The sequence below is a fragment of the Myxine glutinosa genome, chromosome 14 (genome assembly GCF_964187855.1).
Source record: "Myxine glutinosa chromosome 14, kmMyxGlut1.1, whole genome shotgun sequence".
In the NCBI taxonomy this organism is placed as follows: Eukaryota; Metazoa; Chordata; class Myxini; order Myxiniformes; family Myxinidae; genus Myxine; species Myxine glutinosa.
The window spans coordinates 49,857,841-49,883,083 of NC_136274.1; the positions used below are offsets into that span (position 1 = coordinate 49,857,841).

General features: G+C 42.9%; 1 protein-coding gene across 7 annotated transcripts in view; it reads left to right on the plus strand.

Annotated features, from left to right (window-relative positions):
- LOC137439684 (cationic amino acid transporter 2) overlaps positions 1 to 25,243 on the plus strand; it is a 115,394-nt gene that overhangs the window by 70,280 nt on the left and 19,871 nt on the right. For 6 of the 7 annotated variants that reach the window (XM_078767900.1, XM_078767898.1, XM_078767903.1 and 3 more), the window contains 5 exons: positions 631 to 853; positions 4,111 to 4,247; positions 10,192 to 10,294; positions 10,740 to 10,900; positions 14,852 to 15,018. In XM_078767900.1, coding sequence (XP_078624026.1) covers positions 631 to 853; positions 4,111 to 4,247; positions 10,192 to 10,294; positions 10,740 to 10,900; positions 14,852 to 15,018 — 791 coding nt within the window. Of the gene's footprint in view, positions 1 to 630; positions 854 to 4,110; positions 4,248 to 10,191; positions 10,295 to 10,739; positions 10,901 to 14,064; positions 14,225 to 14,851; positions 15,019 to 25,243 lie in introns of all 7 variants that reach the window. The other variant, XR_013621302.1, reaches the window with a different exon arrangement.

A 25,243-nucleotide genomic window follows, 5' to 3' on the forward strand; every position in this document is an offset into this window, starting at 1 on the left:
TTGGTGACTGATGTGGCAACTGCTTGGGTCTTTAGAACAAATTTGATGGTTCAAGAGTAGGTCGCCATCTTGGGCACATACACGATGATCATCAGGAAACACCCTGGGCACAATTGTGGAAGGCTTCATGTACCCAGTGGTCAAATAAAGATTTTGGAGTGCCAATGATAGCAGTGAGGAGGACGGCCTCTTGTAGTGAGGAGGATGGCTCGGACACCTGCTTTTATGCCCACTTTCCATTTGCTGAAGACATTAACCACAGTTAATTTGGGAAAGCCCATTGCAATGAACATTCGGAACCCCTACCAGACATCCAATTAGCATTCGATGGTGAAGGTCTTTAACTCGTGTCAACTTCCTAACAACTACATTTTCACATGATTTTGGAGAGAGCGTGATGCAATGCAGTGTGGGGAAAATGTACTGACTCAATTTGGGAGGGTTTATTTTACGTTTTTGTTGTGCTGCCTTAAGAAAATGTGGTAGCATATTGGAGTATATCTTGCCTTCTCGTATTGAGCATTGAATAATGTTTCCTTGTACATCGTCTGAGGCTCATGGAGAAGCTTGTTTGCTTATTTGATGTTTGTTTCATGTTGAACAGTATTTCAAGATTCTTCTCTTCACTAGGAGAGGAGGTGAAGAATCCGCAACGTGCCATCCCGCTGGCTATAATAGTCTCTCTCCTCATCTGCTTCGTTGCTTACTTTGGGGTCTCTGCGGCCCTCACGTTGCTCATGCCATACTATCTGCTCGACGAAGAGAGTCCTATACCTGCTGCCTTTCAGTATGTTGGCTGGGATCCTGCACGCTACCTCGTCGCCGTCGGCTCTCTCTGTGCCCTCTCAACCAGGTTTTACATCCATCATTGCTGCAACAACCACTCCACTATCACACACTAGCATGCATGTGTTTAAGATTCAACAAAGACTCCAGTCAACCAATGCCATTTAGAGGATCAACCTCAAATATTGCAAGATAAATAATTTGCGCATGACTCCAGGTTAGCATCAGTCCTTCAGGGGCAATTCAAACCCAGACGAGACAGCCCCTACCAATAATGCCATATTTTGATGAATTACGATTTACGTAGAACAATTTTTCCAAATTAACTTTTTTATTCATAAGTGAAGATATCAAACTAAACATTGTTCTCGTTGAAGGAGGTTACATGTCAGGAATACCTGTAAAAAACATATATAAATCAAAATTCAGTGGTTGCAAAAGTATTCTGCCCCTTCGGTCAGTACTAGGTGGAAGCAACTTTTGCAGCAATGACTGATATGAGTCTTTGTGGTCGCTACCAGCTTTGCACAGTGAGATGATTAAATCTTTGCTCATTCTTCAAGTGAAAATTGCTCTAGTTCTGCCAAGATTGATGGGAATCGTCGATGGACTGCAATCTTCAAGTCTCGCCAAAAATGTCCAATTGGGTTCAAGTCAGGACTTTGACTGGGCCATTCAAGAACATTTATTCTCTTCTTATTCGCCACTCCAGTGTGGCTTTAGCTTTGTGCTTTGGATCATTCTCCTGCTGAAATGTGAATCTCCCACCCAGTTTGAGACACATGACTGACTCAAGAAGGTTTTCATCAAGGATTCTCCTGTACTTTGCACCATCCATTGTCCCTTACTAGGGCATGCCCGTACTATATATATATCTAAAAGTATATCCCCCCCCCCCCCCTCTATTTACATGCAATGGTTTGGTCCAAAGCTAACGGCTTGCGAGTACGGTGACAATCCCCCCCCTCTATTTACATGAAATGGTTTGGTCCAAAGCTAACGGCTAGCGGAGTTTGGTAAAGAAATCGCCATAGCGTGCACAAATGCGCAGGAAAGCGAAAGAATCGCAAATTAGTTTTAATTAGTTTTAAAACATAGTTTAACGCCAACATAGCGGCAACATAGTTTGCCAACGTGAAATAAATGAATACGCTCTCAAATGTGCCAAAAAAAAAAAAAACGCTACCCGTACGCTCTACCCCGCCCGTACGCCCGTAAACAAAAAAAACAACGCTCTTCGCTTCCGCCCTTCGCTCTGACTGAATTGGGAGAAATAATGCGCATAAGAAATCGAGAAATTATTATTTTCTCCGGAAGAAATCGAATTACGTACCGTAATGGCGCACGCGCTGGGCTCAGCATCAGCTCGCTCTCACATCGGCCACGCCTACGCAATAACGCGTTCTGTGATTGGATGCCGGAAGTGCAGTCCTCACTGTCCGGAAGGTCGTATATCGCAGTTACGATGAATCGCAAATTAGTTTTTATTAGTTTTAAAACATAGTTTAACGGCAACATAGTTTGCAAACGTGAAATAAATGAATACGCTCTCAAATGTGCCATCCGAGGCAGAGTGTGTCCGCCACGTTCGGCACACGCGATAGCTCGCTGCTCTCTGATTGGTTGAATCGTTTTTTGGACATAGCTCGGTAAGTAATTGTCCGATTAATATGAAACCTTGAAAAGGCACATCCTCGGGTCCCCAGCAATATACCTGGCAAGTTTCAAGTATATCGGACCGGTAGTTGTCGAGAAACAGCGGTCACAGACATACAAACAAACAAACAAACAAACATACACACAGAGATTACTGGAATTATAGATAGATATCCTGACAAATTTGCCACTCCCTGCTGATGAAAAGCAGCCCCATAACATTATGCTGCCACCACCATGCTTGACAGTAGGGATGGTGTTGACTGGGTTATGTGCAGTGTTAGGATTGCACCAGATGTAACGCTTGGTATATAGACCAAAAAGTTCAATTTTTCTCGTCTGACCACAAAACCTGTCTCCACATACCTGCAGTATCATTAAAATGCTTTTTCGCAAACTCCATACGACGTTTTAGATGTATCTTTTTCAGTAATGGCTTCTTTCTTGCCACCTGTCCATAGAGGACATCATTGTAAAGGGAAAGGGAATTTGATGATTTATGAACACTGACCCCCATCTCAAACATAGAGCCTTGCGGATCTTTCAAAGTCATTGTTGGATTTACAGAGACATCCTGAACCAGTTTTCTACTTGCCCAGCTGCTGAGTTTGGATTGGTGATCTGATCTGGTTGGAGTCTGTGTGGTATGATACATCTTCCACTTATGATGAATTTCACTGGACTCAAAGGGATAATGAGTGACTTTGAAATCTTCTTATGACCCTCTCCTGAACAGTGCTTCTCCATCACTTTATGTCTGACTTTTTTGGAAAGCTCCTTGGTCTCCATGTTGTCCTTGTTGTTTGACCAAGTGAGTTGCACCTTAAAACTCCTTAGATAAGTGGGGGAGCTTAATTTTTTGGTTAAACCACTGATTACGTACAGGTGAAACTTATTTCACTTAATTTATAACCCTTCAAACAAATAATTTGCTTCTGAAGTGATTTTAGGGTTAATTAGGCAAAGGGTTTGAATATTTTTGCAACTAAGAATCATCTGATTTTCTCTGTTAATCGAACTTATTCATATTTTATCTGCATTTTTTAGGTTTATTACTTTGGAGTACTTTGTGAAGACACTATATATTAAGTTTGATTTGAAAGCGTCATGAAATAAGGTCAGGTGGCATTAAAATGTGAAAATTTTGGAGGGGTCGGTCAGTGAATACCTTTCCAGGCCATTGAAAATATCGTTTTTCCCCGATCACTCAATGGTGAAGAATCACTTTTAAAATGTTAGTATCCCGTATTGGATCTTCACCAAATTTTAATGAATTCTTCCTTGTCACACACCTAACGAGCTCACCAAATTTAGTCCGAATAAGTCCACAACGTTTTGAGATATTATGTTCACAGACAGACAGACAAAAAGACAGGTGTGAAAAGATAACGTCTGCACACCTTCGGTGGTGGAGGTAATTCCCGAAAAATGAATTGTTTTATCATCTTTTTCATAGAGATTATTGTCAGGGGCATGAAGATGATGGTGCTGATTATGGAGAAGATGACGGGAGGAGTGACTATTGATAGATGCAGTGTTTTGTGTGTTTGTCATGATACTGATTTTGTTGATGGCAGCGATTAAGTAATAGTTTTGATGGTGGGAGTGATGATGGCCAAGTTTTTCTCCATTCCAATCTATGATTCCCATGTTATCTTTTTGCTCCAGCCTCCTGGGATCCATGTTCCCGCTGCCTCGGGTTGTGTTTGCAATGGCGAGGGACGGGTTGCTCTTCCGGTGGCTCTCTCGTGTGAGCAAGCGCCACACGCCGGTCGCCGCTACACTCTCCTCTGGCGCCTTAGCAGGTTCGCCTCGCGGCTGGGATGGCGGACAGGCGGAGGTACAAGAGGTATTCATCAGAGACAGAGAGAGAGAGAGAGAGTGTGTGCTCTCAGTTTGGTATAGACTGGAGGACCATTAGGAAGTGTCATGATCGTATTGACTGGTTGGATATCGGCAGGTATTTATGAACGAAGACCTCTCATGGCATTTACATTTGTTCATCGAAATGGCTTCCTGAAACCACTGCCTCATGACTGTACCTAGGTTACAGGTGGATGTAGGTTATGCCTTCACCCCTGTCTATCTAGTTGTAAGCAGGATATCTCCAAAAGTTGTGGACGGATTCGGCTGAAATTTGGTGGAGAGGTTGGTTGAAGTGACAATGAAGAATTATTTAGATTTTGGTGAAGATCCCGATCCCAAGCGTCATCCGTCTACCCTTTCTAAACCGCTGTTTGTCTTTGCCTATCTCCTGCTCTACACTTTTCCATATCCTCCATTCCAGAATCCTCTCTTTAACTTCACTAGCAACGGTACCTGCCCTATGGGCGGGGCTTCAATTGGGAAGCCCAAATGAAAAGGCAAAATATCAGAAATTGAAGGTTTTATTTTATTTTAAACGATTCATATAAACATCCGTTGAATCATATCACACGCAAATGATCAAAATCTAAACAGTATCTTTAGAATTTCAATAAAATCCACATCACTGTTCATATCGGTAAATATTATTCCATCGTGTTTCAAATCGTGATCGATACACGATGATCGTGATGATCGTGATCGTGAATCGTGATCGATTAATCGTGTTCACTATCGCTATGTCGTATGTACTCCCGATACGTGTAACTGTACCAAATCAACAGTTAAAAGGATTTTGAGCCGATAGCTGTTACGGCCTTGGCAAGATCGATGGAGACAGCGTTTATTATACTTTTAATGAAGGACACGGTCTCAAGCCCCAGTCCCCATCACGGATGGGGCTCAGCGGTTTACCCGAGCCTGACGGCGAAGGGCAAGGTACACGCTGGCCCGTCCACTGTAGCGCGTGCGGCCCCGGACATCGAAGGGCATTAAACGTTCATTAAACATTAAACGTTCATCCAACATTAAACGTTCATTAAACATTAAACGTTCATTAAACATTAAACGTTCATTAAACATTAAACATTCATTAAAGGATTACGAAACGAAAAACATTACGAAATTATGATCACACCGTCAGGTCAAACACTACCGTGAACACATACATCGTCACAATGAGAACATCGTCACAATGAACGTTATGCGAACGTGAATGTTATGCGGGAGTCCAAACCTGAGAATACTGGAGACCAAAGCTGAAATTGGAAAAACTAAATAGCCTATTTTACTCCTGGAGATCCCAGGATTACCCACACAAAATATCGTTTGATCGGTTGAGCCGTTTTTGCGGTACCTTCGAACAGACGGACAGACATTTGGTGAATTATAGTAAGATGACATGACTTAGAAGCGTTGATTCCTCTGTACCTTCCTGGAACTTGTACAATAATAAATACCAAATGTGATCAGGTGGAGGACTGACAAGTGTGATCTGGGCCCCCAACCTATGTGAAAATGAATAAATCATGTGACATGAAAGAGAAGATGGTTGTATCTAATGTATACACTATTCACTATATAAATATAATTTCAGCTCATAGGCCTGGTGTTGGCTTAACGGTTAAGGTGGTTGACTTAAGATCGTAGGGACAGTTAAGGTGGTTGGCTTAAGGTCTTAGGGATGGTTGAGGTGGCTGGCTTACGATCCTAGGGATGGATAAGGTGGCTGGCTTAAGATCTTAGGGATGGTTAAGGTGGCTGGCTTAATGTCTTAGGAACGGTTAAGGTGGCTGGTTTAATGTCTTAGGAATGGTTAAGGTGGCTGGCTTAAGGTCTTAGGGATGGCTAAGGTGGCTGGCTTAAGATCTTAGGGATGGTTGAGGTGGCTGGTTTAAGGTATTAGGGACGGTTAAGGTGGCTGGCTTAATGTCTTCGGAATGGTTAAGGTGGCTGGCCTAAGGTCTTAGGGATGGTTAAGGTGGCTGGCTTAAGATCTTAGGGATGGTTAAGGTGGCTGGCCAAATGTCTTCGGGATGGTTACGGTGGTTGGCTTAAAGTCTTAGGGATGGTTAAGGTGGCTGGCTTAATATCTTAGGGACGGTTAAGGTGGCTGGCTTAAGGTCTTAGGGACGGTTACGGTGGTTGGCTTAAAGTCTTCGGGATGGTTAAGGTGGCTAGCTTAAGATCTTAGGGATGGTTAAGGTGGTTGGCTTAAGATCTTAGGGACGTTGAAGTGGCTGGTTTAAGGTATTAGGAACGGTTAAGGTGGCTGGCTTACGATCCTAGGGATGGATAAGGTGTATGGCTTAAGATCTTAGGGATGGATAAGGTGGATGGCTTAAAGTCTTAGGGACGGTTAAGGTGGCTGGCTTAAAGTCTTAGGGATGGTTAAGGTGGCTGGCTTAAGGTCTTAGGGACGGTTACGGTGGCTAGCTTAAGGTCTTAGGGACGGTTACGGTGGCTGGCTTAAAGTCTTAGGGACGGTTAAGGTGGCTGGCTTAAAGTCTAAGGGATGGTTAAGGTGGCTGGCTAAAGGTCTTAGGGACGGTTATGGTGGCTAGCTTAAGGTCTTAGGGACGGTTACGGTGGCTGGCGTAAAGTCTTAGGGACGCTTAAGGTGGCTGGCTTAAAGTCTTAGGGATGGTTAAGGTGGCTAGCTTAAAGTCTTAGGGATGGTTAAGGTGGCTGGCTGAAGATCTTAGGGTGTTGAGTTAGAGCCCCTGTCGTGAAGGTGAAATAACACCATGTGGATTGACTCAGCCTGTCATCCTTCGAGAGTACAATATGAGTACCAGATGATCGGTAACAGGAGCACAGCATCAGCGGCATAGCGGTACCCTCAAAAGATGATGCCACCAGCACCAACCGCCACAGTTCACAAACAGCACACAAAACAACATTGCAGCTCCTAAATCTCAATTCTTCTGCAAAACAATGGATAAATACAGATGTGCTAAAAGACAGCTCAGAAGTTCCGTCTGCTGTGGGACACAGTGGCTTGCCAGGTCTCATGCGGTGAGCTGAGAGTATGTCCCCAGTCCCCACCCCATAAAGTGCATAAAACAGGAGTGTTGTGCATAAAACATGGTGATGCAGTAAGAGTGACACCTGCTTATGTACGTGTGACCTGAAGCACAGGACAACCTCCACGTTAATCTTTACGCCACAATATCGAGCCAGTGCCTGATGAAGGTTTTGCTCGACTCCAAAGATGTCTTTTAATCCAGATTTCGATAACCAGGTTGCAGAAAGACTTGTCACCATCATGTTGCTTGACACGGCTGTTGTCGAGTAATTCATTTTAATTGCTTGCATAATTATTATGTCTGTTTTGTTCTAAATGAAGCTTGTTCTTGATAAATATGTAACAGAGTAAAAGTGTATGCTTTGATGTAAAAGTGTATGAGTAGCCTACTCCATCCTTGATGGCATTTACATTTTTTTGGTCAAAATGGCTGCTTGTATTCACTTGTGGGCATGGAAGGCTGCACAGTGTGTTTGGAAAAGGGTAGGTCATTGTGTCCCAGTACCATGACAGTGAAATTGTGGATAGCCACTCTGTTTGAGGGCCGCTTCAGCAGCATCGTGCAATGATTAAATTCTCAGTTATACAGATCTTCATGAACTAGTGGTGGATGCCTCTTTTTTTTTTCTTTTTTTTTTCTTTTGTATACTGAATCGAGGCTCGTGAAAGAGCTAACATTTATTTCACAAACAAATCAACCAGACAAACAAAATATATAAAAAGAGGGAGCGGAAGACAAGATGGGGAGAGAAGGGGAAGCACACAACCACAACATTTGAGAGCAGGGAGATATGTGGGAGGGAGAGGGCTTGGGGGGAGGAGGCATGGGAAGGGGGTGGGAGAAGTATAAAACACAAGGACACCAAGGACTTCCTGGACAGAAGTTGGTATTTCAAAAAAGTGGATTTGGGGTGAAATTAGCGGGGGTAGAAAAGATCAAGGTTTTGGATGGGGGAAGATAAGAGATGGTGGTGAACAGCTGTTTTAAAGACCTGGAGGATGGAGTGGGATTGAAGAGAGTGAGGGAGTTTGTTCCAGAGGCGGGAGAAAAGAGGAATGAAGGAGTAAAGGTGAGCAGAGAGTCTTGAGTTTGGCAGTTTTTAGGGTTGCAGGCAGATCTTGTGCGACCTGTGGGAATATTTGGGGGACAGAGCCCAGAGAGAGCTCGGGGGCAGGGCCGGAGAGGAGTCGGTAGAAGACGGAAAGACCACCAACCTGCCTGCAGTGAGTGAGTGAAAGGCCCTTGGAGTTAGCTTCATCGCGGGAGATTCCAATGATTCTGAACGCTTTGGTTTCGACAGCGTGAAGACGAGCTAGGTGTGAGGCAGGAGCACCAGCCCAGAGGGGAGAGCAGTATTCCATTGAGCTGCGGATGAAAGCATTGTATGTGGTGAGGAGCTCAGGTGTGCCAAGGAAGGACTTCGCATGACGGAGGATGCCCAGTCGGCGACTGGCTTTGGAGGCCAGATTTGAAATGTGGTTTTCCCAGGAAAGATCATGGCAGATAGTGAGACCCAAAAGCTTGAGTGACAGAACTTCTTGGAGAGGATTTTTCAGAAAGTGGATGGGAGGGTTGTCCAGTCGGTCTTTTCGGAGAGACATTGTAAGAGTGTGAGATTTGTCAGGATTGAAAGACATGTTCCACTTGTTTGCCCAGTCTGTGATTTTGTCCAGGTCTGCAGAGAGTGAGGAGGCTGCAGACTGCCGATCTGAGGAATGAGGAATGGAGCGACAGAGGGTAGAGTCATCAGCAAAGAGATAGAGAGGATTTTCAAGAGAGTCAAAGAGGTCATTGATGAAGACCAGAAAAAGCACAGGGCCCAGAACACTGCCTTGGGGAACTCCAGCCTGAACAGGAGGAGGAGATGAGAGAAACACATTCAGGGCCACTCGTTGACTACGACTAGAGAGGAAGTCTGCCAGCCATGCGTGGAGATTTACATGGATACCAAAGGAGGAAGGTTTGGTGAGCAGAGTGGGGTGCCAGACCGTATCGAAGGCACGTGATATGTCAAGGGAGACAGCTCTAATTTCCTGTTTGGCATTGAGGACCTCCATCCATCGTTGAGAAAGCAGAAGCAGCATGTCCCGAGTAGAGTGACCAGGTCTGAAACCAAATTGATGATCAGAGATCAAGCCATTGGAGAAGAGGAAAGATTTCATATCTGAAGCAATGATGGATTCAATGACTTTGCTGATAATTGGGAGAAGGCTGATTGGTCTGTAGTTGCTAGGATCTGTTTTGCACCTTTTTTGTGCAAAGCGGTGATGTTGGCTGATTTCCAAGCCGATGGCAGATGACCTTGAGCAAAAGAGAGGGTGAAGAGACAGAGAGAGGGAGTGAAAGAGCGGAAGAACAGGACTTTAGGACCCGTGGGCTGATGCCGTCAGGTCCAGTTGCAGAATCAGAGTCGAGGGTTGACAGAAACTTTTCCACCCTGTCAGGAGGAAAGGACACAGAGTCCAGGAGCAGCTGGGTATGACTGGGTACGGTGGGTACAGAGATGTGCAAACTGTATGCAGACAGTGTCCCGATTGACATCATCTCCACCAGCTCCTTCAGCTCCGATCACTCCCACACTACCCACCGCCCCCATCAGGTCGAAGATGGCCGACTGGCGGCCATTTTGTTACTTAAACGTGGCCCCAACCATTTCTCAACATGCATGGACCAGGTTTGTTCAAACTTAGCAAAAAGACAATATATGAGAGTATACATATGCAGAAGATTTTGTTTTGTAATCCGACCAAAGATGGCCGACTGACGGCCTTTAACTCCGTATCGCAAAATTACTAAAACTACGGGGGCTATAACATTTTATGTCTTTTTCTCTTGTTTTTATCCTCCTACCCACCAGCTTTGATGGCCTTATTGTTTGAGCTGAAGGAGCTGGTGGAGATGATGTCAATCGGGACACTGTCTGCATACAGTTTGGTCTCTGTCTGTGTGCTGATCCTCAGGTGACAGTTCATTCATATTTTAATCTGCTTGTCGTATCAATTCATCACAAAAATTATTCCATCATCTTTGGACATTTCTAATATAGTCCCTTCGATGAGACCGCACGAATGGTTCCCTAACTCGGCGTCCAGTGAAGACCTTTTTTGTTTCGCAAGTTTCATATTAACCATTTGTACTGTTGGCCAGGGGTACACATATCTAGGGTTAACATGATTATTTTTCGATCAAGTATACCCCCATATTGACCCTGTGTAAGACATTTTTGTACTGTTTGGTTCAGTAATCCGTTCTGCAGGAGTTCAAACCGATTACATGGATGTCTTGTGTTTAAACAGCGCTTGGTCGAACTGTCATTGATGGACGAGACATTGTCAAGAACAACAACTGGTTTGGGTCTTCCATTCGCTTGGAAATTTGTATTATAATACGACTTCCTGTTTGTAGGTACCGGATGGATGAAGATGAAGAACGCTTCGTCGACCATGAGCAAGAAGAAGAAGAGGAGCAAAGAGGGGGAATGGTTTTGATGGACCTGCTGAATCCAAAATCTGCTGAACCCACCAAGACCACTTCCAGGCGTGCCGAATTATCCATCTTAACTGCAAGTATGTTGGCCAAAGCATTGCCATTTAAAACAAGATATATACATATATACATACACATATATATATATACATACAGACTTGGCATTTAATATGGAATATAATTTTTTTCTTGACTTGGATTTACTTTCTTAACTCAGTATATCAATCTGGTGAGTTTCTTTTACACTTTGGTGATTTATTTGTTAAAAGAACCATGTCACTGATTGTCTGTCGCAGCAAGAAGTCAACAACAGGATTATATCACAGGTGGCGTGGCAAAATGTACGGACAATGTACAAAATGTACGGACAGTGAAAGAGCGGAAGAACAGGACTTTAGGACCCGTGGGCTGATGCCGTCAGGTCCAGTTGCAGAATCAGAGTCGAGGGTTGACAGAACAATATTTGTCAGAACAATATACAGTATATATATACAGTATCTATGTATATTGTTTATTTGATGTTTATTTGATATATTGCACACCGCACCTTTCCTACGCCATCTCCAGGTGCTGCATAACGTTATTGCCGGGCACCGAAGGGGGCTCAGCAATGACGCACGCTGAAAGGGAGTACTCAGTTTTCACTCTGGTTGTTTTCTTTCTTTCCTGTTTGTTTGTTTGTTTGTTTGTCCGGGTAATATCTCAGCCATCCTCTGAGCTAGGAAGCTGAAATTTCGGCACAATAGTGAGCAAGACTTTGTCAAAAACAGTATTTTTTGTTCTTTGATCAATCAATTAATTGATGAGTTATTTAATTATTAGCGATTAATTAAGTACTAATACATTTCCTTTCTCTTCTGGCCATTGTCTCAGGCACCTTTTGAGTTAGGAAGCTGATATTTGGACATGCCAAGGACCAAGTGATTTGGCTGCAAAGGATATTTTTGATTTATTGATTAATCAATGAATCAATTAATCGAATAATTATTTAATTATTCGATTAATGACTAAACTTTTTTTTTTAAGTTACAGATTCCGTTAAAATGGTGGTGGTTTATGTGTTCTATTAGCCAATTTATTAATTATTTATTTATTTTTGATTATTATTTATTTATTTTCATTATTTATCATTTATTTATTTTCTTTCTCATCTGGGAAATATCTCAGGCACCTTTTGAGCTAGGAAGCTGATATTTGGACATGACCATGACCAAGTGATTTGGCTGTAAAGGGTATTTTTGATTTATTGATGAATTAATTAATCGATTAGTTATTTAATTATTCGATGAATGACTTAATTAATTAGTTTTTTTAAAGTTACAGATTCGGATGAAATGGTGGTGGTTTAAGTATTCTATTAGTCAATTGATTAATTATTTTATTTTTTTACGATTATTATTTATTTATTTTCATTATTAATCATTTATTTATTTACTTTCTCATTTGGCCAATATCTCAGGCACCTTTTGAGCTAGGAACCTGATATTTGGACATGACAATGACCAAGTGATTTGGCTGTCAAGCCTATTTTTGATTTATTGATTAATCAATTAATCGATTCATTAGTTATTGAGTCATAAATTAATTATTATTATTTTTTAATTAATAACTTATTTAATTAAATTCCTAAAAGTTACATCTTCGGATGAAGCACTAGTGGTTTAGTTATGCTATTAGCCAATTGATTAAGAAAATATTTTATGGCAATCTTTTATTGATTTTAACCCTTTGAGTATGGGATTTTCTTTTCATAAAAATACCCCCGGTATGGGATTAATTTGGCATTTTGGTACGGGAATGCAACCACGTACTGACGATCTATTTATAGTATTTCTTAATCAATAAAGTTGATGACGTGTGGTAACGTCATCTGTACACAAAACTTTTTCGCGGTTTGCAGCACTGGATGTCATCCGTACTCAAAGGGTTAATTATGCAAATATTCAATCAAATATTGTGCACCTCTCCCTCCAAATACAGTCTCTATGAGCTGCACGGCGGTATTGCCGGGCGCAAGGCGGAAGCCTCTTCTCAGTGAAAGACACATGAAACCCCGCTTGGAGTTTGCAGAAAAGCACCTGAAGGACTCTCAGACTAAGAGAAACAAGATTTTGTGGTCTGATGAAACCAAGATTGAACTGTTTGGCTTCCGTCTGGCCACTCTGCCATATAGCCCAGATCGGTGGAGTGTTGCAGTGATGGTTGTCCTTCTGGAAGTTTTTCCCATCTCCACACAGGATCTCTGGAGCTCAGCCAGTGACCATCGGGTTCTTGGTCACCTCTGTTACCAAGGCCCTTCTCCCCCGATTGCTCAGATTGGCCGGCGGCCAGCTCTAGGAAGAGTCCTGGTTGTTCCAATCTACTTCCATTTAAGAATTATGGAGGCCACTGTGCTCTTGAGAACCTTCAATGCAGCAGAAATTTTTTTTGTAGGCTTCCCCGGATCTGTGCCTCGACACAATCCTGTCTCTCGGCTCTGCAGGCAGTTCCTTCGACCTCATGGCTTGGTTTTTGCTCTGATATGCATTGTCAGCTGTGAGACCTTATATAGACAGGTGTGTGCCTTTCCAAATCATGTCCAATCAATTGAATTTACCACAGGTGGACTCCAATCAAGGTGTAGAAACATCTCAAAGATGATCAAGAGAAATGGGAGGCACCTGAGCTAAATTTCAAGTGTCATAGCAAAGGGTCTGAATACTTATGTAAATGTGTTATTTCAGTTTTTTCTTTTTAATAAATTCGCAAAACTTTCTAAAATCCTGTTTTCTCTTTGTCATTATGGGGTATTGAGTGTAGATTGATGAGGGAAAAAATGAATTTAAACGATTTCAGTATAAGGCTGCTACATAACAAAATGTGAAAAAAGTGACGGGGTCTGAATACTTTCTGAATGCACTGTCGATGTTTAGTGAAGCAATAAATTATATTAATGTTCCTATTCCCGTCCCCTTGAGCACTTCCGGTATTGACCGGATGGCGGGTATTGCACTTTCCTTTGAGCTGTCCCGTCTGGCTTCAATTCCTGACGCAACTGCAAACTCTCCAATTTGTGTTTCGTTAGCAGGGCGATTCATCAATGTGTGCACCGTGACCCGCCATCCCTCCGATGCACGTTAAACTGGGCATCCAATCTGCCAGGATTAGTTGGTGGATGTTAAAGATCCCACGTTGTCCTTTGCAAAGAGTAGGCCGGTATTGTTGGTGCCATGAACAAATTAAAAATCCCTGCTCTAACCTGCAGGTGCATCAGCGGCACAGCTGTGCCCCCAGCAAATGATGCTACCCACAGCCACGTGCTGCAGAAGAAAGGAGACGAGGAAGAAGAAGAAGAAGAAGAAGAGGAAGAAGAAAAAGATCAACCAATGCCCATAGACCATTTTCCGTTATCCTCAAATGATGAGGTAGGCCTAGATTATATTAGGCCTCCATGACGCAATTTATCAGGAGAAACCATGCCAAGCCCAGTAATTGCTGTTATTTAATGAGAATAAATGTGGGGTCGTTCACCAGCTCGCAGAAGCTAGCAGAAGGGAAACTCAGGTTGACCTCCATCCTATTGGGACAGCACACCTTGTGATGCAATACCTTGCCTGAGGTGCTATGTCGGACGGTCTTTTGTCGAGTCGGGAATCGATCCCAGACTATACCGCTCAAAGGAAGGTGCACTACATATGCACCATCTTGTTGGACTAACCTGAACACTACCAGGAAGTGCTTATTCATTAATTTTGGAGGATTTTTTGGGGGGATACTTAGTCTAAGAGCTAACAAATAGAACATAAAATAATGGGGGTACATAGAACATAAGCAACAGGGTGGTGGATCACACTTTTGACCCAATGACCAAGCACGGAACATTTCTGATCCTTCTCTATTATGCACCACTCTATTATGCTTTGACTTCCTTCTCTTTTTGTTTCAATAATTCATTTTGTCAAGTCTCATATTCTTTCACTTTTCATGAATCAAGATAAAATTAATGTTATGTTGTGGATGCTCATTTATATATTTTTGGTGATTTTGTCTAGCCCTGGCGATCGTGGTGTTCTGCATCTTCACAGCGGTCTGTCATAAGCCGCTGGCTTCCGGCACCATTTGGGCGGCAATTATTGCTGCTCTCCTCTTAGTGACTGTTTTTGCAGCAACGATGTTAGTCTGGCGGCAACCACAGAGCCAAGCATCACTTGCCTTTAAGGTATGTACTGCTTTTTGTTACTATTTGGGAAATGCATACAAGGTAATATGCTTTGAGTATCCTGGTAAGCGAAACAATTCGACCAACCCCCAGTCTACCTGATAAATCTAGCAGGTATAGTTCATAATGCTCTCAGAAATTAACAGCACCTGTTGTAAACTGGGAGTTACAAAATCAACGAGAACGACATTCGGTAGAGCGCATATGTCCGCCATGCAGAGGCGTGAGATAATTTATTACTTGGGGAAAAAAAATATTTTTGGACAGGTATGTTGATCACTCCAGTTTGTGTGTGTGTGTGTGTGTGTGTGTTTGTCTGTCCTCTCACTTATACTTGCCAACAGGTGACAATTTTAAACTGATCTTCACAAAGCTTCACCAAATGGTAGCGTTAGTAGTCCGACAGAATCCTATTTATTTTTGAGGTCAAAAGGTCAAAAGGTCAACATAGGCCAAAGGTCAACCACTTTTTCATATCTCTAAAATCCTCAATTTTCATCCGATTGATTTGAAATGTGAATAGGATTTTTATATCGGCAAACTGAATTCAACCACCAACTATTATTGAGATCAGCATGGGCCAAACGATCAACATGGCCAAAGGTCAACAACCTATTAAAAATCCTAAAATCCTCAATTCTCATCCGATTGACTTGAAATGTGAATAGGATTTTCATATCAGTTAACTGAATTCAACCACCAATTATATTTGAGGTCAACATAGGCCAAAGGTCAACATTTTCGAATTTCTAAAATCCTCAATTTTCATCCGATTGACTTGAAATTTGAAGAGGATTTTCATATCAGGATACTCCATTCAACCACCAATTATATTTGAGGTCAACATAGGCCAAAATTATAAAATTGTCAATTTTCATCCGATTGACTTGAAATTTGAAGAGGATTTTCATATCAGGATACTCCATTCAACCACCAATTATATTTGAGGTCAACATAGGCCAAAATTATAAAATTGTCAATTTTCATCCGATTGACTTGAAATTTGAAGCCGATTTGCATATCAGGTCACTGAATTCAACCACCAATTATTGTTGAGGTCAAAAGGATGCTCTACTGAGTGCCATTCTACTTTGTTCTTCTTTGCCAAGTGTCGCTCCATGAGTGATTTTTTATTTACTGTCAAACAGTCAAATCTGGCAATCAAACAAAATTGAAAAACATTCTAAACAGGAAACTTACCGTTTTTGAGGACGTCATAATGGACACATACGACAGGCACGAATAACTATTGTAACATGTTAGATAAGTTAATGCAATAGACACTGCGGAAAATGGCAGTAAAACCAGAATTCATTAATTTATATGACTTTTACATTCTTTCTTTTACTTAAGTGTAATTATATACTTGAAGTGTGTAGAACATAAATCACCTGACATAATTGTAATGTAATGCTGTGTTTCTGGATCATATTTCATGAGGTATGTTGTGTTGTATGAGCAACTGCGACACTTTCCCCCGCTCTCATGTGATTTAGTCATTCCCGCGGGAACCCGGGCCGGGCCTTGCCCTTGCAATAAAGCATTATGTTTCAATAATACTTTTTATTACTTTTATCGTATTTTTTATTACAATTTTATCGTAAGTAATAACTGCGTGGGGTATCGTGTGCCATAAACTCTCTTTTCCAATGTTTTATCTGCCCCCTCTCATTATCATTTGTACCATTATTTCTCATCCTCCACATTTTCAACAGCAATTTTTAACCAAAAACGGATTTCAAGCCATTCCCTTGAGCTAGCAAAGATAAACAGCAAATTCTATAAACGGCTACATGGGAGGAAAAACATCTCGGTGGAGGCAGAGCAGGACTGATGAAATAAGATAAGTAGAGAGTTCATAGAACACGATACCCCACACAGTGTTACTTCAATTTTAATAAAACTAGGACGTGCCCGTACGTGGCGTACCCGTAACCGTACCGTACCCGGAACCGTACCCGTACCGTACCCGTACCGTACCCGTACCGTACCCGTACCCGTGACGTGCCCGTAATGAATATGTACAAAATATAAATATGTATGTACTACAATCGATCGTACCTTACAACAATCAACACAGATTGCAACGTCAAATAAATGAATACGCTCTCAAATGTGCCGTCCGAGGCAGCGTCTGCTCGCCACGTTCAGCGTCACTATGACTATCCGTAAGTCCGGAAGTGACGTCCTCATTTGACTGTCCGGAAGGTCGCATATCGCAGTTACGATGAATCGCAAATTAGTTTTAATTAGTTTTAAAACATAGTTTAACGCCAACATAGTTTGCCAACGTGAAATAAATGAATACGCTCTCAAATGTGCCGTCCGAGGCAGAGTCTGTTCGCCACGTTCGGCACACGTGATAGCTCGCTGCTCTCTGATTGGTTGAATCGTTTTTTGGACATAGCTCGGTAACTACTTGTCCGATTAATATGAAACCTTGAAAAGGCACATCCTCAGGTCCCCAGCAATATACCTGGCAAGTTTCAAGTATATCGGACCCGTGGTCGTCGAGAAACAGCGGTCACAGACAAACACACAGACATACACACATACACACACACACACACACACACACACACACACACACACACACACACACACACACACACACAGAGATTACTGGAATTATAGATAGATAATCATTTAAATGATTGTTAAAGAAATCCAAAAGTAAGTACAGGTATATAATTAAATTTAAATAAAATGAAGATTGTAAAAGTCGTATAAATAGCTTGATTCTCGTTGTACCGCCATTTTTTACCCAGTGCCTATTGCACCACCCTATCGAATGAACACGTTGCATTAGTTATTCGTTCCTGTCATTTGTGTCTTTTATGACATCCTTAAAACATTGTTTGCTGTTTGGAATGATTTTCAATTTTGTTTAACTGCCAGGCAGGCAGACAGTGAGGAAAATGATCTCACTCCTCTATGTGCATGTGTGGTCAGAACGAATTCCGAGCAAAGGTACGGTAAAACAAGAAAAATGTCTTCCTAGTCATGTTCCAATTCGTGTTTAAAATATAACATTCGATTTTAATAAGTTGTTGCTCGATCATAAACTGAGAAGACAGACAGACGCTCATGACCCAATTGATTAACCCCACTTTTCACTTCAAAAGGAAACCATCATCCCAGCACCCCAGATTCAGGATATACAGTATACATTAGTCTGAACCCCGCTCGCCAAGTAATAAATACAGCAGAGAGAAAAAGTTTGTGAGCCCTTTAGAATTCTCTGTATTTGCAGACACGTGAAAAGTAAGTACACCCCATGTAAAGTTTTGACTTTTTCAACATATTTCAACATACAGCTATTTGATCTTCATTTCAGCAATATTGATAGATAAAGGTGATATAATATAACAAATATCATGAAACATTTACATTTTGTAGTCCACTGTATAATTTAAATAAACATAAATGCAAATTTCGCATGTGGAAAAAGTAAGTACACCCCGACATTTATCACTACTTCAAATACCTAAAATTAAAATCAGGTGCACCAGCTCAGGTGCAAATGATTACAACATCGATAGAGAGGAACTTGGAGGAACCTGTCTTATTTAAACCTCAGACATTTAGTTTGGTTTGCTCTTTATTGTTGAAGTGTGCGGCATCACCATGCCTAGATCAAAAGAGCTCTCTGAGGCCTCTTTTTTTTTTTTTTTTTTTGTATACAAGATCGAGGCTCGTGAAAGAGCGAACATTAATCACACAGAAAGACAAACAGACACACAAAACAAATAACATCGGGAGTGGTAGACAAGATGGGGAGAGAGGGGGAGGACACAAACACAACATTTGAGAGCAGGGACCGAGAGACATGGAGACATCGAGAGAACTGTGGGAGGGAGAGGGCTTTGGGTGGGAGGCATGGGAAGGGGGGGGGGGGTGGGAGAGGTATAAAACATATGGACACTGCCAAGACTTCCAGGAAAGAAGTTGGAATTTCAAACAAGGTGGATCTGGGGTGAATTAGTGGGGGTAGAAAAGATCAAGGTTTTGGATGGGGGAAGATAAGAGATGGTGGTGAACAGCTGTTTTGAAGACCTGGAGGGAGGAGTGTGATTGAAGTGAGTGTGGGAGTTTGTTCCAGAGGCGGGAGAAAAGAGGAATGAAAGAGTGAAGGTGAGCAGAGAGCCGAGATTTCGGCAGTTTAACCATCAGAGGGTGGCTGGCAGATCTTGTGCGACCTGTAGGAATATTTGGGGGACAGAGCACAGAGAGAGCTGGGGGAGCAAGGCCGGAGAGGAGTCGGTATAAGACAGAAAGACCACCTACCTGCCTGTGGTGAGTGAGTGAAAGGCCCTCAGAGATAGCTTCATCGCGGGAGATTCCAATGATTCTGAAAGCTTTGGATTCAACAGCGTGAAGCCGAGCCAGGTGTGAGGCAGGAGCACCAGCCCATAGGGGAGAACAGTATTCCATTGAGCTGCGGATGAAAGCCTTGTATGTGGTGAGGAGCTCAGGTGTGCCTAGGAAGGACTTCGCACGACGGAGGATGCCCAGTCGGCGACTGGCTTTGGAGGCCAGCTTGGAAATGTGGTTTTCCCAAGAAAGATCATGGTAGATGGTGAGACCCAAAAGCTTGAGCGACAGAACTTCTTGGAGAGGATTGTTGAGAAAGTAGATGGGAGGGTTGTCCAGTCGATCTTTTCGGAGAGACATAGTAAGAGTGTGAGATTTGTCAGGATTGAAAGACATGTTCCACATGTTTGACCAGTCTGTGATTTTGTCCAGGTCTTCAGAGAGTGAGGAGGCTGCAGACTGCCGATCTGAGGGAAGAGGAATGGAGCGGCAGAGAGTGGAGTCATCAGCAAAGAGATACAGAGGATTTTCCAGAGAGTCGGAGAGATCATTGATAAAGACCAGAAAAAGCACAGGGCCCAGCACACTGCCTTGGGGAACTCCAGCCTGAACGGGAAGGGGAGATGAGAGAAATCCATTCAGGGCCACACGTTGACTACGACCAGAGAGGAAGTCCGCAAGCCATGCATGGAGATTTCCATGGATACCATAGGAGGAGAGTTTGGTGAGCAGAGCTGGGTGCCAGACCGTATCGAAGGCACGTGATATGTCAAGGGAGACAGCTCTGATTTCCTGTTTGGCATTGAGGACCTCCATCCATTGTTGAGACAGCAGAAGCAGCATGTCCAGAGTAGAGTGACCTGGTCTGAAACCAAATTGATGATCAGAGATCAAGCCATTGGAGAAGAGGAAAGATTTCATATCCGAAGCAATGATGGATTCCATGACTTTGCTGATAATTTGGAGCAGACTGATTGGTTGTAGTTGCAAGGATCTGTTTTTGCACCTTTTTTGTGTAAAGCGGTAATGTTTGCTGATTTCCAGGATGCTGGCAGATGACCTTGAGCAAAAGATAGGGTGAAAAGAACAGAGAGAGGGTGAGATAGAGCGGCAGAGCAGGATTTTAGGACCCGTGGGCTGATGCCATCTGGTCCAGTTGCAGAATCAGAGTCGAGGTTTGACAAAAACTCCTCCACCTTGTCAGGAGAGAAGGTCACAGAGTCCAGGAGCAGTTTGGTTCGACTGGGAAAGGTGGGAACAGAGAGAGATGGGTTTGGGACTAAGGATTTTGAGGCAAACACAGAGTTGAGGCATTCGGCTTTGTCACGTGCGATGTCAACTGTGTGGCCATTTGAGGTAAGGGAGGGGATGGTGGGGGAACAAACACCAGAAACGGATTTGACCAGACGCCACCAGGATTTGGAGGAAGGAGACAGGTTTGAGAGTTCATTCTTGAGTGAGGAGAGATAGTGCTTCCTGGCACTCCTGAGGGTAGACACACACTTGTTCCGAGCTTGGTGGAAGGAACTGAGATTTCCTTCAGTTGGATTAGCCTTCCAAGAGGCAAAGGCAAGTTGTTTCAGGGCAACTGCCTCACCACAAGATTCAGTGTACCATGGACGGGAGGAAGGGTAAGACAACTGAAGGCGTGATGGGATAAATCTGTGCATGAGAGAGATCAGTTTGCTTTGGAAGAATTCCCAGGAAGAATTGATGTCAGAGGCAGTGGAGATGGGAGACAAATCCAGACGATTGATGGCTGCTTGAAGACCGTCCCAGTCGGCCTGAGTGAAATGCCAGACTCGTCGACGCTGAAGAGGCTCTCTGAGAATGGCCAGAGAGATGTCCACTTTGACAAGCACATGATCAGAAGAACCGATTGGAGCAGAAGAAGAGCAGCAGACATTAGCAGGGAAGTTAGTCATAACCAAGTCTAGAAGAGAAGATACTCCATTGGCTGAGATCCGGGTCGGGAAATTGACAGATTGTGTCAATCCCAGTGAGTCACAGAAGTCCTTTGCTGAGGTGCCATGACTGGTGAAAGAGGAACCCACACCCAACCAGGTGGCATGATGACAATTGAAGCCACCACATATGAGGAAGAGAGAGTTGGGATGAGTGGATAGAAGTTGGTCCATGTTGTCAGACAGTGAAATGTAGATGGAGTCATCACTGTTTGGGGGACGGTACAGAACACATATGAACAAAAGGTGGGAGCGGAGAGGAAGCCGTAGCCAGAGGTACTCCTGGGGGTGAGGAGGAGAGAGGGCAGTGCAAGGAGAGTGAGGAAGAGAGTTTTTGATAAAGATAGCCACCCCACCACCAGGCCGAGGCTCAGGTCTATCATACCGGAGGAGGGAGTAACCAGGAAAAGATATTAAGGAATCAGAGACATCTTGAAGGAGGAAAGTCTCTGTTAAGCAGATCAAGTCTGGATTGTCAGAAGCAACCTGTATGGAGAGATCAGTCAGGTTTGAGCGAAGGCCCCGGATGTTTGAGGTCCATACCGTTAATGAAGAGAGAGGGGGAGCATCGGGTACAGGACAGGGGAGGGGAGGAGTAGGGTAAGATGAAGGATGAGAGGGGGAGGTAGGGAGAGCAGTTGTTAGTGTGTCAGCGATTGCAGAAGAGTTCCAAGAAAGGGAAGGATGAGGAGGATGAAAGGTTTGAAGGTGAAGGGATGAGGCACAGTGAGGGGTTGTTTGAGGGGGGGCAGAGGAAAGAAGAAGGTTGGGGGGGTGGAGGTATGAGATAGAAGGGAGACGAAGTGGGGAGGAGGCAGCTTTGAGGAGGAGGGGGGAGGAGGGAGAATTGGAGAGGAATGGTATGGGGGGAGATTTGAATGGGAGGGGTTGGGGGGGAGTTTTGAAGGGGAGGAGTGAGGGGGGAGTTTTGGAGGGGAAGGGCAAGGGGGGAGTTCAGGAGTGGAAGGGCAAGGGGGGAGTTCAGGAGTGGAGGGGCAGGGGGGGAGTTTAAGAGTGGCGGGGCAAGGGGGGAGTTTAGGAGTGTAGGTGCAAGGGGAGGGATTTGGATGGGAGGGGCAAGAGGGGAGTTTAGAAAGTGGATGATTAATGAAAGACGAACATTGAAAACAAATTGGGTTTGTTGTGATTTTCAAGTTAGCAATCCGGTTCAGAATGATGGAGGAGGGATGGAATGAATGTGAATTTAGACCATGTAGTGAGGGAGACGTATAAGATATTGAATTTCTTTTTTTTGAGGTGGAATGAGTTGGAGAGGAAATTGAGAAAAGCCTTTTAAATAGGAAGAAAAACAGCGTGTTGTAAAATACCACTGAGTAAAACACTGAAGGGGAAAGGTTATACATATTTAAATAATATTTAAACAGAACCGTGAACAATCTTATGTGCACAAAAATACCAACGGGGGGAGAGCCGAGAGGGACCACCACGAGTCACGTGAAGGGCAAACGGTGGATGGCAAGGAGTTAATGGGGGCGGGGCGAACAGCACACCTGGACAGAAAATACAGGATGAGTCAACAGTACACGTGGAGAAAGGAAAATAAATGTTTTTGGTTTTTTTTTTTTTTGTTTGGTTTTTGGGGGTGGGGGGGGGGGGGAGGTGGGGATTTAGAACGTTAGACAGAGTATTATGTTCGGGGTAGAAGGGAAAAAAACTAAGAGCCAAGCAAAACACGATTAAGATAACAAACACCGACGGGGGTACAACTACAAGGCCGCACACGAGGAGCAGAACACGATTAAATAATTACAAGTTACAGGAAATTCAAACCAAAAGTAACTATAATCAAAACAACAACGCATGGACGATAAAATAACGAGTTGAAATTTGACAATCTATCTGGGGAAATGGGGGAGAAACACGTGGTCGAAGAACGAACGAACGAACGAATAAGAATGAATAAACGAATGAGAACAGAGAAGGAAATGTTTTTTTTTTGGATTTTTTTGAGTTGTGATTTACACAAGGAAGAGGGCTATGGGGTGAAAAGATTGGGAAAACAGAGAACGAAAGTTATTGGATCACAAAATCACGGACCGCTGAGAGAAAAACAAAGCCTCAAGGTTGTACAGTGTTCACTGTACAACTACAAGGCCTCAAAACACGACCCGAATTAACACGATTTTCAATACAGGTATGAAAGATTTGCACCGAAAATCTTCGTCGGGAGACAATATATACACCATAAAATAAATAGTTATAACGAAAATACAAATGGGAACAATTACTTAACTTCGATTTCGATGGATAGCATGGAGAGCTGAGAATAAACGAACCCTCGCCAGCAAGACCGGAAACGGAAGTCCTTCAGAAAGAAGGTTATACAGTCATGTGAAAAAGTAAGTGCACCCCATGTAAAGTTTTGACTTTTTCAACATATTTCAACATACAGCTATTTGATCTTCATTTCAACAATATTGACAGATAAAGGTGATATAATATAACAAATATCATGAAACATTTACATTTTGTAGTCCATTGTATAATTTAAATAAACATAAATGCAAATTTCGCATGTGGAAAAAGTAAGTACACCCTTGGCTCTAATAGGTGGTATTGCCCCCTTTGGCAGAAACAACCTCAAGTAGGCATTTCTTATAACTGTCTACCAGTCTATGACATCGACTGGGAGAAATTTTGGCCCACTTCTCCATGCAGAATTCTTTCAGCTGTGCGATGTTTGAGGGGTTTCTTGCATGCACAGCTCGTTTCAAATCCCCCCACATCTCGATGGGATTTAGATCCGGGCTTTGACTTGGCCATTCCAGAACCCTCCATTTCTTTCTTTTCAGCCATTCCTTGGTGGATTTATTGGTATTTTTCGGGTCATCATCATGTTGCAAGGTCCACCTTCGGTTGAGCTTCAACTTTCCGACAGATGGCCTCACATTATCCTCAAGCACCCTCTGGTACAATGAAGAATTCATTGTGGATTATTTGATGGTGAGCTGCCCAGGCCCTGATGCAGCAAGGCTGCCCCAAACCATAATATTTCCACCACCATGCTTTACAGTTGGTATCAGGTTCTTGTGGTCAAATGCTGTCTTTAGTTTTCGCCAAACATGTCTTCTGGTACTGTGGCCAAATAGCTCTACCTTTGACTCATCTGTCCAGAGCACATTGTTACAGAGGATGACATTCTGGGGTTCTTAGAGACTTCTTTCAGCATCTTGCGGTCTGCTCTCGGGCTGAACTTGCTAGAGCGGCCTGGCCTGAACAAGTTGGCAGTTGTTTGGAATCTTCTCCACTTGTAGATGATCTTCCAGACAGTCGAATAATTGATTTCAAATTGTTTGGAGATCTTTTTAAATCCCTTCCCAGACTCGTAGGCATCTACATTCACTTGAAAAAGTAAAGACGCCGCACACTTAAACAACAAAGAGCAAACCAAACTAAATGTCTGAGGTTTAAATAAGACAGGTTCCTCCAAGATCCTCTCTAACGATGTTCTAATCATTTGCACCTGAGCTGGTGCACCTGATTTTAATTTTAGGTATTTGAAGTAGTCATAAATGTCGGGGTGTACTTACTTTTTCCACATGCGAAATTTGCATTTATGTTTATTTAAATTATACAGTGGACTACAAAATGTAAATGTTTCATGATATTTGTTATATTATATCACCTTTATCTATCAATATTGCTGAAATGAAGATCAAATAGCTGTATGTTGAAATATGTTGAAAAAGTCAAAACTTTACATGGGGTGTACTTACTTTTTCACGTGACTGTACACATAAATTTGACCTAAACTGTGATCAGATCTTCATCTTAGTCCTACTAATAGATAAAGATAGCCTGATTGAACAAAAAGCACAAAAATACAGTCGGATGCCGCTATTCGCGGTTCCGCTAGTCGCACGCATATTTGCGGTTGATAAAATGCGACATATTTTGTCTATTTGAGGAAAAATGTTCGGCGAATT